At 49.2% G+C, this 17,712-nt stretch overlaps 1 protein-coding gene across 2 annotated transcripts in view; it reads right to left on the bottom strand.

Moving 5' to 3' along the window:
• LOC122546290 (transcobalamin-1) overlaps window positions 1-17,712 on the bottom strand; it is a 118,868-nt gene that overhangs the window by 5,312 nt on the left and 95,844 nt on the right. For both annotated transcript variants that reach the window (XM_087981052.1, XM_087981053.1), the window contains exon 6: window positions 4,141-4,327. In XM_087981052.1, the coding sequence (XP_087837178.1) occupies window positions 4,141-4,327 (187 nt within the window). The remainder of the gene's footprint in view (window positions 1-4,140; window positions 4,328-17,712) is intronic.

Genomic DNA, 17,712 nt, shown 5'->3' with positions numbered 1-17,712 from the left:
AGGCTGACCCTTTTCTCTGGAGTTGTCGCAAAATTGCAGGATGGAGGCCGGGTTGTCTCGGGACTTTCCGGAATCATTTCCCAGCCCAACGAAATGACCCAAACTCACGGATAGACGAGGGAGCCCGGGCGCCCTCACTTTCTCTCCCAACAGGTGAACCCTCCTGCGTGAGAATCTCGAACTGGGGAAGGATGGGGGTCACCAGATAGAGCCAGAAAATCGCAGAACATGGAAGTCGAGAGTGTAGTGCTAGAAAAGCATAGCCGGTCAGGCAGCAGCCGAGGAGCAGGAGAACCGACATTTCGGGCAGAAGCCCTTCATCGGGAGTGAGAGTATGTAAGAGGCCCTTTGGCCCATCAAGTCCACACAGCGAAAAACCATTCCCAGTCTATGCTAGTCTCACACCCTTGAATGCTATGACTTTCCAAGTGCCCACCAAAGTACTTTTTAAAGGTTGTGAGATCTCTGCCTCAACGCCCTCCCAGCCAGTGCACTCCATTCCCTGAAAACCCTCTGGGTGAGAGAACATTTCGTCAACGCCCGCTTAATCTCCTGCCTTTCACTGTCAGATTATGCCCCACCCATCCCCGATTTCTGACCATTTGGGAACAGCTTCTTTCTATCCACCCTGTCCATGCTCCTTGGAAAGATCCACATCTCCACATGAGGCTCGCCACTACAACCTCTCGGTTAAAAAGAAAGGGTCACCCACTGAGCACTAAAGGGAGGAGAATTCTTTACTCCGAGATGGTCACAAACCATGTAACTCTCATTCCCAAAACATCAAGGAAGCAGAGGTTTCCGCTCACTGTATGATCAGTGCTGAGGGAGTGCCGCACTGTCAGAGGGTCAGTGCTGAGGGAGTGCCACGCTGTCGGAGGGTCAGTGCTGAGGGAGTGCCGCACTGTCGGAGGGTCAGTGCTGAGGGAGTGCCGCACTGTCGGAGGGTCAGTGCTGAGGGAGCACCGCACTGTCGGAGGGTCAGTGCTGAGGGAGTACTGGAATGTCGGAGGGTCAGTGCTGAGGGAGTAACATACTGTCGGAGGGTCAGTGCTGAGGGAATTCTGCATTGTTGGAGGGTCAGTGCTGAGGGAGTACCACACAGTTGGAGGGTCAGTGCTGAGGGAGCGCCGCACTATCGGAGGGTCAGTGCTGAGGGAGTGCCGCACTGTCGGAGGGTCAGTGCTGAGGGAGTGCCGCACAGTCAGAGGGTCAGTGCTGAGGGAGTGCCGCACTGTCGGAGGGTCAGTGCTGAGGGAGTGCAGCACTGTCAAAGGGTCAGTGTTGAGGGAGTGCAGCACTGTCGGAGAGTCAGTGCTGAGGGAGTGTAGCACTGTCGGAGGGTCAGTGCTGAGGGGGGGGCTGCACTGTCAGGGGGTCAGTGCTGAGGGAGTGCTGCACTGTCGGAGGATCAGTGCTGAGGGAGTACTGGAATGTTGGAGGGTCAGTGCTGAGGGAGCGCCGCACTATCGGAAGGTCAGTGCTGAGGGAGTGCCGCACTGTCGGAGGGTCAGTGCTGAGGGAGTACTGGAATGTCGGAGGATCAGTGCTGAGGGAATGCTGCACTGTTGGAGGGTCAGTGCTGAGGGAGTGCCGCACTGTCAAAGGGTCAGTGCTGAGGGAGTGAGGCACTGTCGGAGGGTCAGTGCTGAGGGGGGGGGCTGCACTGTCAGGGGGTCAGTGATGAGAGAGTGGGCACTGTCAGAGAGTCAGTGCTGAGGGAGTGGGCATTATCGGAGGGTTCGTGCTGAGGGAGTGGGCACTGTTGGAGGGCAAGTGTTGAGGAAGCACTGCACTGTTGGAGGGTCAGTGCTGAGGGAGTGGACACTGTCGGAGGGTCAGTGCTGAGGGAGTGCCACACTGTCGGAGGGTCAGTGCTGAGGGAGCGCCGCACTGTCGGAGGGTGAGTGCTAAGGGAGCACCACACTGTCGGAGGGTCAGTGCTGAGGGAGTGCCACACTGTCGGAGGGTCAGTGCTGAGGGAGTGGGCACTGTCGGAGGGTCAGTGCTGAGGGAGCGCCGCACTGTCGGAGGGTCAGTGCTGAGGGAGCACCGCACTGACGGAGGGTCAGTGCTGAGGGAGTGCCGCACTGTCAGAGGGTCAGTGCTGAGGGAGCGCCGCACTGTCAGAGGGTCAGTGCTGAGGGAGCACCGCACTGTCGGAGGGTCAGTGCTGAGGGAGCGCCGCACTGTCGGAGGGTCAGTGCTGAGGGAGCGCCGCACTGTCGGAGGGTCAGTGCTGAGGGAGCACCGCACTGTCGGAGGGTCAGTGCTGAGGGAGCGCCGCACTGTCGGAGGGTCAGTGCTGAGGGAGTGCCGCACTGTCGGAGGGTCAGTGCTGAGGGAGCACCGCACTGTCGGAGGGTCAGTGCTGAGGGAGTACTGGAATGTCGGAGGGTCAGTGCTGAGGGAGTAACATACTGTCGGAGGGTCAGTGCTGAGGGAATTCTGCATTGTTGGAGGGTCAGTGCTGAGGGAGTACCACACAGTTGGAGGGTCAGTGCTGAGGGAGCGCCGCACTATCGGAGGGTCAGTGCTGAGGGAGTGCCGCACTGTCGGAGGGTCAGTGCTGAGGGAGTGCCGCACAGTCAGAGGGTCAGTGCTGAGGGAGTGCCGCACTGTCGGAGGGTCAGTGCTGAGGGAGTGCAGCACTGTCAAAGGGTCAGTGTTGAGGGAGTGCAGCACTGTCGGAGAGTCAGTGCTGAGGGAGTGTAGCACTGTCGGAGGGTCAGTGCTGAGGGGGGGGCTGCACTGTCAGGGGGTCAGTGCTGAGGGAGTGCTGCACTGTCGGAGGATCAGTGCTGAGGGAGTACTGGAATGTTGGAGGGTCAGTGCTGAGGGAGCGCCGCACTATCGGAAGGTCAGTGCTGAGGGAGTGCCGCACTGTCGGAGGGTCAGTGCTGAGGGAGTACTGGAATGTCGGAGGATCAGTGCTGAGGGAATGCTGCACTGTTGGAGGGTCAGTGCTGAGGGAGTGCCGCACTGTCAAAGGGTCAGTGCTGAGGGAGTGAGGCACTGTCGGAGGGTCAGTGCTGAGGGGGGGGGCTGCACTGTCAGGGGGTCAGTGATGAGAGAGTGGGCACTGTCAGAGAGTCAGTGCTGAGGGAGTGGGCATTATCGGAGGGTTCGTGCTGAGGGAGTGGGCACTGTTGGAGGGCAAGTGTTGAGGAAGCACTGCACTGTTGGAGGGTCAGTGCTGAGGGAGTGGACACTGTCGGAGGGTCAGTGCTGAGGGAGTGCCACACTGTCGGAGGGTCAGTGCTGAGGGAGCGCCGCACTGTCGGAGGGTGAGTGCTAAGGGAGCACCACACTGTCGGAGGGTCAGTGCTGAGGGAGTGCCACACTGTTGGAGGGTCAGTGCTGAGGGAGTGGGCACTGTCGGAGGGTCAGTGCTGAGGGAGCGCCGCACTGTCGGAGGGTCAGTGCTGAGGGAGCACCGCACTGACGGAGGGTCAGTGCTGAGGGAGTGCCGCACTGTCAGAGGGTCAGTGCTGAGGGAGCGCCGCACTGTCAGAGGGTCAGTGCTGAGGGAGCACCGCACTGTCGGAGGGTCAGTGCTGAGGGAGCGCCGCACTGTCGGAGGGTCAGTGCTGAGGGAGCGCCGCACTGTCGGAGGGTCAGTGCTGAGGGAGCACCGCACTGTCGGAGGGTCAGTGCTGAGGGAGCGCCGCACTGTCGGAGGGTGAGTGCTGAGGGAGCGCCGCACTGTTGGTGGGTCAGTGCTGAGGGAGCGCCGCACTGTCGGAGGGTCAGTGCTGAGGGAGCACCGCACTGTCGGAGGGTCAGTGCTGAGGGAGCGCCGCACTGTCGGAGGGTCAGTGCTGAGGGAGTGGACACTGTCTGTGATATCCTGCATTATGTAAGATATTAAACTGAGGCCCTCCTGCTGGATGGGGAAGACCCGGTGGCAATGCTGGGAGTGAGAGGAGGGAGAAAGTATTCCAAATGGAGCCCTGTGTCCAACAGTTGTTCCATTACTGAGCACCAAAACTAAGCGTGCGGTACCACTCATGGGATCTTGCTGTGCAGCTCTGTTTGCTGTGCAAAAAGAATGATTGCCCTCGGATCTGAAATGTATTGCGTGCCCTGAGGTACTGAACCACAGCCGAGCGTGTGATCCCCAGCTCTCCAGAGACTCACTGCGGTCTGCCGTGCAGTTCAGCTTCCTCACATCCAGGTAGGTCCGACACTCCAGCGACGGGGTGATTTGCGATGCTGCCTGAGGATTGGAAAAGGATCCTTCACGAATCGCGCTGAGGAGCCTGTGCATGGACTTGGTCTTGTTCCAGCGGACGCTGGGGACCAGGTCTGAGTTGGCAGAGAGGGCCTGGGGAAAACAGAGGGGAGACGGTGTCAGTGAAGTGGAAGACAGATAGCGTCCACCCTATGCCAAGGAGGTCACTTGTGCCATCTCTTCTGGGTTGGCATTACCTCTCCTCCCACACTGCCCATCCACCCTTCATCTCACCTTCTCAACATCTCCTTCTGTCCCTGACCCTCCCTCATGTGTTTATCTCGCTCCCCCTCCCTTTACATGTATTAATATAATTCACCTCGGCACCTCACACCAATGAAGCAAAACAGATATGAGAAGTTTTAAAAAAAGATTTCACTCAGCAAATACACAGTCCAGTAATTCCCAGAGTAATATGTGGATCAGAACAGCGCACAGTAACTCTCAGAACGATATCAGGATCAGAACAGTGTACAGTAATTCCCAGAGAATATGGTGAACAGAGCAGTGTACAGTAACACCAAGTGTGACTTAGGAATCGGAACACTGTACAGTAAATCTCAGAGTGGCATAGGGATTAGAACTGTGTACGGTAACTCCCAGAGTTACATGGGGATGAGAACAGTGTACAGTATATCCCAGAGCGATATGGGGATCAGAACAGTGTACAGTAATTCCCAGAGTGATATGGGGATCAGAACAGTGTACAGGAATTCCCAGAGTTACATGGGATCAGAACAGTGTACAGTAACTCCCAGAGAGATATGGGGATTAGAACAGTGTACAGGAATTCCCAGAGTTACATGGGGATGAGAACAGTGTACAGTAACCCCCAGAGTGATATGGGGATCAGAGCAGTGTACAGTAATTCCCAGAGAGATATGGGGATCAGAACAGTGTACAGGAATTCCCAGAGTTACATGGGATGAGAACAGTGTACAGTAACTCCCAGAGAGATATGGGGATTAGAACAGTGTACAGGAATTCCCAGAGAGATATGGGGATCAGAACAGTGTACAGTAACTCCCAGAGTTACATGGGATGAGAACAGTGTACAGTAACTCCCAGAGCGATATGGGGACCAGAATAGTGTACAGTAACTCCCAGAGTGATATGGGGATCAGAACAGTGTACAGTAATTCCCAGAGTGATATGGGGGTCAGAACAGTGTACAGTAACTCCCAGAGAGATATGGGGATCAGAACAGTGTACAGTAACTCCCAGAGTTACATGGGATGAGAACAGTGTACAGTAACTCCCAGAGTGATATGGGGATCAGAACAGTGTACAGTATATCCCAGAGTGATATGGGGATCAGAACAGTGTACAGTAACTCCCAGAGTGATATGAGGATCAGAACAGTGTACAGTAATTCCCAGAGCGATATGGGGATGAGAACAGTGTACAGTAACTCCCAGAGTGATATGGGGATCAGAACAGTGTACAGTAATTCCCAGAGCGATATGGGGATGAGAACAGTGTACAGTAACTCCCAGAGTGATATGGGGATGAGAACAGTGTACAGTAATTCCCAGAGAGATATGGGGATCAGAACAGTGTACAGTAACTCCCAGAGTTACATGGGATGAGAACAGTGTACAGTAACTCCCAGAGCGATATGGGGACCAGAACAGTGTACAGTAACTCCCAGAGAGATATGGGGATCAGAACAGTGTACAGTAACTCCCAGAGTTACATGGGATGAGAACAGTGTACAGTAACTCCCAGAGTGATATGGGGATCAGAACAGTGTACAGTAACTCCCAGAGTTACATGGGATGAGAACAGTGTACAGTAACTCCCAGAGTGATATGGGGATCAGACCAGTGTACAGTAACTCCCAGAGTGATATGGGGATCAGAACAGTGTACAGTAACTCCCAGAGTTACATGGGATGAGAACAGTGTACAGTAACTCCCAGAGTTACATGGGATGAGAACAGTGTACAGTAACTCCCAGAGTGATATGGGACTCAGAACAGTGTACAGTAACTCCCAGAGTGATATGGGGATCAGAACAGTGTACAGTAACTCCCAGAGTGATATGGGGATCGGAACAGTGTACAGTAACTCCCAGACTTACATGGGGACCAGAACAGTGTACAGTATATCCCAGAGCGATATGGGGATCAGAACAGCGTACAGTAACTCCCAGAGTTACATGGGATGAGAACAGTGTACAGTAACTCCCAGAGCGATATGGGGACCAGAACAGTGTACAGTAACTCCCAGAGAGATATGGGGATCATAACAGTGTACAGTAACTCCCAGAGTTACATGGGATGAGAACAGTGTACAGTAACTCCCAGAGTGATATGGGGATCAGAACAGTGTACAGTAACTCCCAGAGTGATATGGGGATGAGAACAGTGTACAGTAATTCCCAGAGTGATATGGGGATCAGAACAGTGTACAGTAATTCCCAGAGTGATATGGGGATGAGAACAGTGTACAGTAATTCCCAGAGTGATATGTGGATCGGAACAGTGTACAGTAACTCCCAGAGTGATATGGGGATCAGAACAGTGTACAGTAACTCCCAGAGTGATATGGGGATCAGAACAGTGTACAGTAATTCCCAGAGTGATATGGGGATGAGAACAGTGTACAGTAATTCCCAGAGTGATATGGGGATCAGAACAGTGTACAGTAATTCCCAGAGTGATATGGGGATGAGAACAGTGTACAGTAACTCCCAGAGTGATATGGGGATTAGAACAGTGTACAGTAATTCCCAGAGAGATATGGGGATCAGAACAGTGTACAGTAACTCCCAGAGTGATATGGGACTCAGAACAGTGTACAGTAACTCCCAGAGTGATATGGGGATCAGAACAGTGTACAGTAACTCCCAGAGTGATATGGGGATCGGAACAGTGTACAGTAACTCCCAGAGTGATATGGGGATCAGAACAGTGTACAGTAACCCCCAGAGTGATATGGGGATGAGAACAGTGTACAGTAACTCCCAGAGTGATATGGGGATCAGAACAGTGTACAGTAACTCCCAGAGTGATATGGGGATCAGAACAGTGTACAGTTACTCCCAGAGTGATATGGGGATCAGAACAGTGTACAGTAACTCCCAGAGTGATATGGGGATCAGAACAGTGTACAGTAACTCCCAGAGTGATATGGGGATGAGAACAGTGTACAGTAACTCCCAGAGTGATATGGGGATCAGAACAGTGTACAGTAACCCCCAGAGTGATATGGGGATGAGAACAGTGTACAGTAACTCCCAGAGTGATATGGGGATCAGAACAGTGTACAGTAATTCCCAGAGTGATATGGGGATCAGAACAGTGTACAGTAACTCCCAGAGTGATATGGGGATCAGAACAGTGTACAGTAACTCCCAGAGTGATATGGGGATCAGAACAGTGTACAGTTACTCCCAGAGTGATATGGGGATCAGAACAGTGTACAGTTACTCCCAGAGTGATATGGGGATGAGAACAGTGTACAGTAACTCCCAGAGTGATATGGGGATCAGAACAGTGTACAGTAACTCCCAGAGTGATATGGGGATGAGAACAGTGTACAGTAACTCCCAGAGTGATATGGGGATCAGAACAGTGTACAGTAACCCCCAGAGTGATATGGGGATGAGAACAGTGTACAGTAATTCCCAGAGTGATATGGGGATCAGAACAGTGTACAGTAATTCCCAGAGTGATATGGGGATCAGAACAGTGTACAGTAACTCCCAGAGTGATATGGGGATCAGAACAGTGTACAGTAACTCCCAGAGTGATATGGGGATCAGAACAGTGTACAGTTACTCCCAGAGTGATATGGGGATCAGAACAGTGTACAGTAACTCCCAGAGTGATATGGGGATCAGAACAGTGTACAGTAACTCCCAGAGTGATATGGGGATGAGAACAGTGTACAGTAACTCCCAGAGTGATATGGGGATCAGAACAGTGTACAGTAACCCCCAGAGTGATATGGGGATGAGAACAGTGTACAGTAACTCCCAGAGTGATATGGGGATGAGAACAGTGTACAGTAACTCCCAGAGTGATATGGGGATCAGAACAGTGTACAGTAATTCCCAGAGTGATATGGGGATGAGAACAGTGTACAGTAATTCCCAGAGTGATATGGGGATCAGAACAGTGTACAGTAATTCCCAGAGTGATATGGGGATCAGAACAGTGTACAGTAACTCCCAGAGTGATATGGGGATCAGAACAGTGTACAGTAATTCCCAGAGTGATATGGGGATGAGAACAGTGTACAGTAATTCCCAGAGTGATATGGGGATCGGAACAGTGTACAGTAACTCCCAGAGTGATATGGGGATCAGAACAGTGTACAGTAACTCCCAGAGTGATATGGGGATCAGAACAGTGTACAGTAATTCCCAGAGTGATATGGGGATGAGAACAGTGTACAGTAATTCCCAGAGTGATATGGGGATCAGAACAGTGTACAGTAATTCCCAGAGTGATATGGGGATCAGAACAGTGTACAGTAACTCCCAGAGTGATATGGGGATCAGAACAGTGTACAGTAACTCCCAGAGTGATATGGGGATCAGAACAGTGTACAGTTACTCCCAGAGTGATATGGGGATCAGAACAGTGTACAGTAACTCCCAGAGTGATATGGGGATCAGAACAGTGTACAGTAACTCCCAGAGTGATATGGGGATGAGAACAGTGTACAGTAACTCCCAGAGTGATATGGGGATCAGAACAGTGTACAGTAACCCCAAGAGTGATATGGGGATGAGAACAGTGTACAGTAACTCCCAGAGTGATATGGGGATGAGAACAGTGTACAGTAATTCCCAGAGTGATATGGGGATGAGAACAGTGTACAGTAACTCCCAGAGTGATATGGGGATGAGAACAGTGTACAGTAACTCCCAGAGTGATATGGGGATCAGAACAGTGTACAGTAACCCCCAGAGTGATATGGGGATCAGAACAGTGTACAGTAACTCCCAGAGTGATATGGGGATGAGAACAGTGTACAGTATATCCCAGAGTGATATGGGGATCAGAACAGTGTACAGTAACTCCCAGAGTGATATGGGGATGAGAACAGTGTACAGTATATCCCAGAGTGATATGGGGATGAGAACAGTGTACAGTAATTCCCAGAGTGATATGGGGATCAGAACAGTGTACAGTAACTCCCAGAGTGATATGGGGATCAGAACAGTGTACAGTAACTCCCAGAGTGATATGGGGATGAGAACAGTGTACAGTAATTCCCAGAGTGATATGGGGATGAGAACAGTATACAGTAACTCCCAGAGTGATATGGGGATCAGAACAGTGTACAGTAACTCCCAGAGTGATATGGGGATCAGAACAGTGTACAGTAACTCCAAGAGTGATATGGGGATCAGAACAGTGTACAGTAACTCCCAGAGTGATATGGGGATCAGAACAGTGTACAGTAACTCCCAGAGTGATATGGGGATCAGAACAGTGTACAGTATATCCCAGAGTGATATGGGGATCAGAACAGTGTACAGTAACTCCCAGAGTGATATGGGGATCAGAACAGTGTACAGTAACTCCCAGAGTGATATGGGGATGAGAACAGTGTACAGTAACTCCCAGAGTGATATGGGGATCAGAACAGTGTACAGTAACTCCCAGAGTGATATGGGGATGAGAACAGTGTACAGTAACTCCCAGACTGATATGGGGATCAGAACAGTGTACAGTAACTCCCAGAGTGATATGGGGATCAGAACAGTGTACAGTAACTCCCAGAGTGATATGGGGATCAGAACAGTGTACAGTAACTCCAAGAGTGATATGGGGATCAGAACAGTGTACAGTAACTCCCAGAGTGATATGGGGATCAGAACAGTGTACAGTAACCCCCAGAGTGATATGGGGATCAGAACAGTGTACAGTAACTCCCAGAGTGATATGGGGATGAGAACAGTGTACAGTAATTCCCAGAGTGATATGGGGATCAGAACAGTGTACAGTAATTCCCAGAGTGATATGGGGATGAGAACAGTGTACAGTAATTCCCAGAGTGATATGGGGATCGGAACAGTGTACAGTAACTCCCAGAGTGATATGGGGATCAGAACAGTGTACAGTAACTCCCAGAGTGATATGGGGATCAGAACAGTGTACAGTAATTCCCAGAGTGATATGGGGATGAGAACAGTGTACAGTAATTCCCAGAGTGATATGGGGATCAGAACAGTGTACAGTAATTCCCAGAGTGATATGGGGATCAGAACAGTGTACAGTAATTCCCAGAGTGATATGGGGATGAGAACAGTGTACAGTAATTCCCAGAGTGATATGGGGATCGGAACAGTGTACAGTAACTCCCAGAGTGATATGGGGATCAGAACAGTGTACAGTAACTCCCAGAGTGATATGGGGATCAGAACAGTGTACAGTAATTCCCAGAGTGATATGGGGATGAGAACAGTGTACAGTAATTCCCAGAGTGATATGGGGATCAGAACAGTGTACAGTAATTCCCAGAGTGATATGGGGATCAGAACAGTGTACAGTAACTCCCAGAGTGATATGGGGATCAGAACAGTGTACAGTAACTCCCAGAGTGATATGGGGATCAGAACAGTGTACAGTTACTCCCAGAGTGATATGGGGATCAGAACAGTGTACAGTAACTCCCAGAGTGATATGGGGATCAGAACAGTGTACAGTAACTCCCAGAGTGATATGGGGATGAGAACAGTGTACAGTAACTCCCAGAGTGATATGGGGATCAGAACAGTGTACAGTAACCCCCAGAGTGATATGGGGATGAGAACAGTGTACAGTAACTCCCAGAGTGATATGGGGATCAGAACAGTGTACAGTAACTCCCAGAGTGATATGGGGATCAGAACAGTGTACAGTTACTCCCAGAGTGATATGGGGATCAGAACAGTGTACAGTAACTCCCAGAGTGATATGGGGATCAGAACAGTGTACAGTAACTCCCAGAGTGATATGGGGATGAGAACAGTGTACAGTAACTCCCAGAGTGATATGGGGATCAGAACAGTGTACAGTAACTCCCAGAGTGATATGGGGATCAGAACAGTGTACAGTAACTCCCAGAGTGATATGGGGATGAGAACAGTGTACAGTAACTCCCAGAGTGATATGGGGATCAGAACAGTGTACAGTAACCCCCAGAGTGATATGGGGATGAGAACAGTGTACAGTAACTCCCAGAGTGATATGGGGATGAGAACAGTGTACAGTAACTCCAAGAGTGATATGGGGATGAGAACAGTGTACAGTAACTCCCAGAGTGATATGGGGATCAGAACAGTGTACAGTAACCCCCAGAGTGATATGGGGATCAGAACAGTGTACAGTAACTCCCAGAGTGATATGGGGATGAGAACAGTGTACAGTATATCCCAGAGTGATATGGGGATCAGAACAGTGTACAGTAACTCCCAGAGTGATATGGGGATGAGAACAGTGTACAGTATATCCCAGAGTGATATGGGGATGAGAACAGTGTACAGTAATTCCCAGAGTGATATGGGGATCAGAACAGTGTACAGTAACTCCCAGAGTGATATGGGGATCAGAACAGTGTACAGTAATTCCCAGAGTGATATGGGGATCAGAACAGTGTACAGTAACCCCCAGAGTGATATGGGGATGAGAACAGTGTACAGTAACTCCCAGAGTGATATGGGGATGAGAACAGTGTACAGTAACTCCAAGAGTGATATGGGGATGAGAACAGTGTACAGTAACTCCCAGAGTGATATGGGGATCAGAACAGTGTGCAGTAACCCCCAGAGTGATATGGGGATCAGAACAGTGTACAGTAACTCCCAGAGTGATATGGGGATGAGAACAGTGTACAGTATATCCCAGAGTGATATGGGGATCAGAACAGTGTACAGTAACTCCCAGAGTGATATGGGGATGAGAACAGTGTACAGTATATCCCAGAGTGATATGGGGATGAGAACAGTGTACAGTAATTCCCAGAGTGATATGGGGATCAGAACAGTGTACAGTAACTCCCAGAGTGATATGGGGATCAGAACAGTGTACAGTAATTCCCAGAGTGATATGGGGATGAGAACAGTATACAGTAACTCCCAGAGTGATATGGGGATCAGAACAGTGTACAGTAACTCCCAGAGTGATATGGGGATCAGAACAGTGTACAGTAACTCCAAGAGTGATATGGGGATCAGAACAGTGTACAGTAACTCCCAGAGTGATATGGGGATCAGAACAGTGTACAGTAACTCCCAGAGTGATATGGGGATCAGAACAGTGTACAGTATATCCCAGAGTGATATGGGGATCAGAACAGTGTACAGTAACTCCCAGAGTGATATGGGGATCAGAACAGTGTACAGTAACTCCCAGAGTGATATGGGGATGAGAACAGTGTACAGTAACTCCCAGAGTGATATGGGGATCAGAACAGTGTACAGTAACTCCCAGAGTGATATGGGGATGAGAACAGTGTACAGTAACTCCCAGACTGATATGGGGATCAGAACAGTGTACAGTAACTCCCAGAGTGATATGGGGATCAGAACAGTGTACAGTAACTCCCAGAGTGATATGGGGATCAGAACAGTGTACAGTAACTCCCAGAGTGATATGGGGATCGGAACAGTGTACAGTAACTCCCAGAGTGATATGGGGATCAGAACAGTGTACAGTAACCCCCAGAGTGATATGGGGATCAGAACAGTGTACAGTAACTCCCAGAGTGATATGGGGATCAGAACAGTGTACTGTAACTCCCAGAGTGATATGGGGATCAGAACAGTGTACAGTTACTCCCAGAGTGATATGGGGATCAGAACAGTGTACAGTAACTCCCAGAGTGATATGGGGATCAGAACAGTGTACAGTAACTCCCAGAGTGATATGGGGATGAGAACAGTGTACAGTAACTCCCAGAGTGATATGGGGATCAGAACAGTGTACAGTAACCCCCAGAGTGATATGGGGATGAGAACAGTGTACAGTAACACCCAGAGTGATATGGGGATCAGAACAGTGTACAGTAATTCCCAGAGTGATATGGGGATCAGAACAGTGTACAGTAACTCCCAGAGTGATATGGGGATCAGAACAGTGTACAGTAACTCCCAGAGTGATATGGGGATCAGAACAGTGTACAGTTACTCCCAGAGTGATATGGGGATCAGAACAGTGTACAGTTACTCCCAGAGTGATATGGGGATCAGAACAGTGTACAGTAACTCCCAGAGTGATATGGGGATCAGAACAGTGTACAGTAACTCCCAGAGTGATATGGGGATGAGAACAGTGTACAGTAACTCCCAGAGTGATATGGGGATCAGAACAGTGTACAGTAACCCCCAGAGTGAATTGGGGATGAGAACAGTGTACAGTAATTCCCAGAGTGATATGGGGATCAGAACAGTGTACAGTAATTCCCAGAGTGATATGGGGATCAGAACAGTGTACAGTAACTCCCAGAGTGATATGGGGATCAGAACAGTGTACAGTAACTCCCAGAGTGATATGGGGATCAGAACAGTGTACAGTTACTCCCAGAGTGATATGGGGATCAGAACAGTGTACAGTAACTCCCAGAGTGATATGGGGATCAGAACAGTGTACAGTAACTCCCAGAGTGATATGGGGATGAGAACAGTGTACAGTAACTCCCAGAGTGATATGGGGATCAGAACAGTGTACAGTAACCCCCAGAGTGATATGGGGATGAGAACAGTGTACAGTAACTCCCAGAGTGATATGGGGATGAGAACAGTGTACAGTAACTCCCAGAGTGATATGGGGATCAGAACAGTGTACAGTAATTCCCAGAGTGATATGGGGATGAGAACAGTGTACAGTAATTCCCAGAGTGATATGGGGATCAGAACAGTGTACAGTAATTCCCAGAGTGATATGGGGATCAGAACAGTGTACAGTAACTCCCAGAGTGATATGGGGATCAGAACAGTGTACAGTAATTCCCAGAGTGATATGGGGATGAGAACAGTGTACAGTAATTCCCAGAGTGATATGGGGATCGGAACAGTGTACAGTAACTCCCAGAGTGATATGGGGATCAGAACAGTGTACAGTAACTCCCAGAGTGATATGGGGATCAGAACAGTGTACAGTAATTCCCAGAGTGATATGGGGATGAGAACAGTGTACAGTAATTCCCAGAGTGATATGGGGATCAGAACAGTGTACAGTAATTCCCAGAGTGATATGGGGATCAGAACAGTGTACAGTAACTCCCAGAGTGATATGGGGATCAGAACAGTGTACAGTAACTCCCAGAGTGATATGGGGATCAGAACAGTGTACAGTTACTCCCAGAGTGATATGGGGATCAGAACAGTGTACAGTAACTCCCAGAGTGATATGGGGATCAGAACAGTGTACAGTAACTCCCAGAGTGATATGGGGATCAGAACAGTGTACAGTAACTCCCAGAGTGATATGGGGATGAGAACAGTGTACAGTAATTCCCAGAGTGATATGGGGATGAGAACAGTATACAGTAACTCCCAGAGTGATATGGGGATCAGAACAGTGTACAGTAACTCCCAGAGTGATATGGGGATCAGAACAGTGTACAGTAACTCCAAGAGTGATATGGGGATCAGAACAGTGTACAGTAACTCCCAGAGTGATATGGGGATCAGAACAGTGTACAGTAACTCCCAGAGTGATATGGGGATCAGAACAGTGTACAGTATATCCCAGAGTGATATGGGGATCAGAACAGTGTACAGTAACTCCCAGAGTGATATGGGGATCAGAACAGTGTACAGTAACTCCCAGAGTGATATGGGGATGAGAACAGTGTACAGTAACTCCCAGAGTGATATGGGGATCAGAACAGTGTACAGTAACTCCCAGAGTGATATGGGGATGAGAACAGTGTACAGTAACTCCCAGACTGATATGGGGATCAGAACAGTGTACAGTAACTCCCAGAGTGATATGGGGATCAGAACAGTGTACAGTAAATCCCAGAGTGATATGGGGATCAGAACAGTGTACAGTAACTCCCAGAGTGATATGGGGATCAGAACAGTGTACAGTAACTCCCAGAGTGATATGGGGATCAGAACAGTGTACAGTAACCCCCAGAGTGATATGGGGATCAGAACAGTGTACAGTAACTCCCAGAGTGATATGGGGATCAGAACAGTGTACAGTAACTCCCAGAGTGATATGGGGATGACACCAGTGTACAGTAACTCCCAGAGTGATATGGGGATGAGAACAGTGTACAGTAACTCCCAGAGTGATATGGGGATCAGAACAGTGTACAGTAACTCCCAGAGTGATATGGTGATTAGAACAGTATACAGTAACTCCCAGAGTGATATGGGGATCGGAACAGTGTACAGTAATTCCCAGAGTGATATGGGGATGAGAACAGTGTACAGTAACTCCCAGAGTGATATGGGGATCAGAACAGTGTACAGTAACTCCCAGAGTGATATGGGGATCGGAACATGTACAGTAATTCCCAGAGTGATATGGGGATGAGAACAGTGTACAGTAACTCCCAGAGTGATATGGGGATCGGAACAGTGTGCAGTAACTCCCAGAGTGATATGGGGATCGGAACAGTGTACAGTAACTCCCAGTATGATATGGGGATTAGAACAGTGTACAGTAATTCCCAGAGTGATATGGGGATCGGAACAGTGTACAGTAACTCCCAGAGTGATATGGGGATGAGAACAGTGTACAGTAACTCCCAGAGTGATATGGGGATCGGAACAGTGTACTGTAACTCCCAGAGTGATATGGGGATCGGAACAGTGTACAGTAACTCCCAGAGTGATATGGGGATCAGAACAGTGTACAGTAATTCCCAGAGTGATATGGGGATCGGAACAGTGTACAGTAACTCCCAGAGTGATTTGGGGATCGGAACATTGTACAGTAACTCCCAGAGTGATATGGGGATGAGAACAGTGTACAGTAACTCCCAGAGTGATATGGGGATCGGAACAGTGTACAGTAACTCCCAGAGTGATATGGGGATGAGAACAGTGTACAGTATATCCCAGAGTGATATGGGGATGAGAACAGTGTACAGTAACTCCCAGAGTGATATGGGGATGAGAACAGTGTACAGTAACTCCCAGAGTGATATGGGGATGAGAACAGTGTACAGTAACTCCCAGAGTGATATGGGGATCAGAACAGTGTACAGTAACTCCCAGAGCGATATGGGGATGAGAACAGTGTACAGTAATTCCCAGAGTGATATGGGGATCAGAACAGTGTACAGTAACTCCCAGAGTGATATGGGGATCAGAACAGTGTACAGTAACTCCCAGAGTGATATGGGGATCGGAACAGTGTACAGTAATTCCCAGAGTGATATCAGGATCAGAACAGTGTACAGTAACTCCAAGAGTGATATGGGGATCAGAACAGTGTACAGTAACTCCCAGAGTGATATGGGGATCAGAACAGTGTACAGTAACTCCCAGAGTGATATCAGGATCAGAACAGTGTACAGTAATTCCCAGAGTGATATGGGGATGAGAACAGTGTACAGTAATTCCCAGAGTGATATGGGGATCGGAACAGTGTACAGTAATTCCCAGAGTGATATTGGGATCAGAACAGTGTACAGTAATTCCCAGAGTGATATGGGGATCGGAACAGTGTACAGTAACTCCCAGAGTGATATGGGGATGAGAACAGTGTACAGTAATTCCCAGAGTGATATGGGGATGAGAACAGTGTACAGTAATTCCCAGAGTGATATCAGGATCAGAACAGTGTACAGTAACTCCCAGAGTGATAAGGGGATCGGAACAGTGTACAGTAATTCCCAGAGTGATATGGGGATCAGAACAGTGTACAGTAATTCCCAGAGTGATATGGGGATCGGAACAGTGTACAGTAATTCCCAGAGTGATATCAGGATCAGAACAGTGTACAGTAACTCCCAGAGTGATATGGGGATCGGAACAGTGTACAGTAACTCCCAGAGTGATATGGGGATGAGAACAGTGTACAGTAACTCCCAGAGTGATATGGGGATCGGAACAGTGTACAGTAACTCCCAGAGCGATATGGGGATAAGAACAGTGTACAGTAATTCCCAGAGCGATATGGGGATCAGAACAGTGTACAGTAACTCCCAGAGCGATATGGGGATGAGAATAGTGTACAGTAACTCCCAGAGTGATATGGGGATGAGAACAGTGTACAGTAACTCCCAGAGTGATATGGGGATCAGAACAGTGTACAGTAACTCCCAGAGCGATATCGGGATGAGAACAGTGTACAGTAATTCCCAGAGTGATATGGGGATCAGAACAGTGTACAGTAACTCCCAGAGTGATATGGGGATCGGAACAGTGTACAGTAACTCCCAGAGTGATATGGGGATCAGAACAGTGTACAGTAACTCCCAGAGTGATATGGGGATCGGAACAGTGTACAGTAATTCCCAGAGTGATATCAGGATCAGAACAGTGTACAGTAACTCCCAGAGTGATATGGGGATCAG

This window comes from Chiloscyllium plagiosum, unplaced genomic scaffold (assembly GCF_037043375.1).
Source record: "Chiloscyllium plagiosum isolate Xiang-an unplaced genomic scaffold, Cpla_swu_hap1 HiC_scaffold_38, whole genome shotgun sequence".
Taxonomy (NCBI): Eukaryota; Metazoa; Chordata; class Chondrichthyes; order Orectolobiformes; family Hemiscylliidae; genus Chiloscyllium; species Chiloscyllium plagiosum.
The sequence above is the reverse complement of the archived record's forward strand: the minus strand, read 5'-3'. Positions and strand labels throughout refer to the sequence as shown.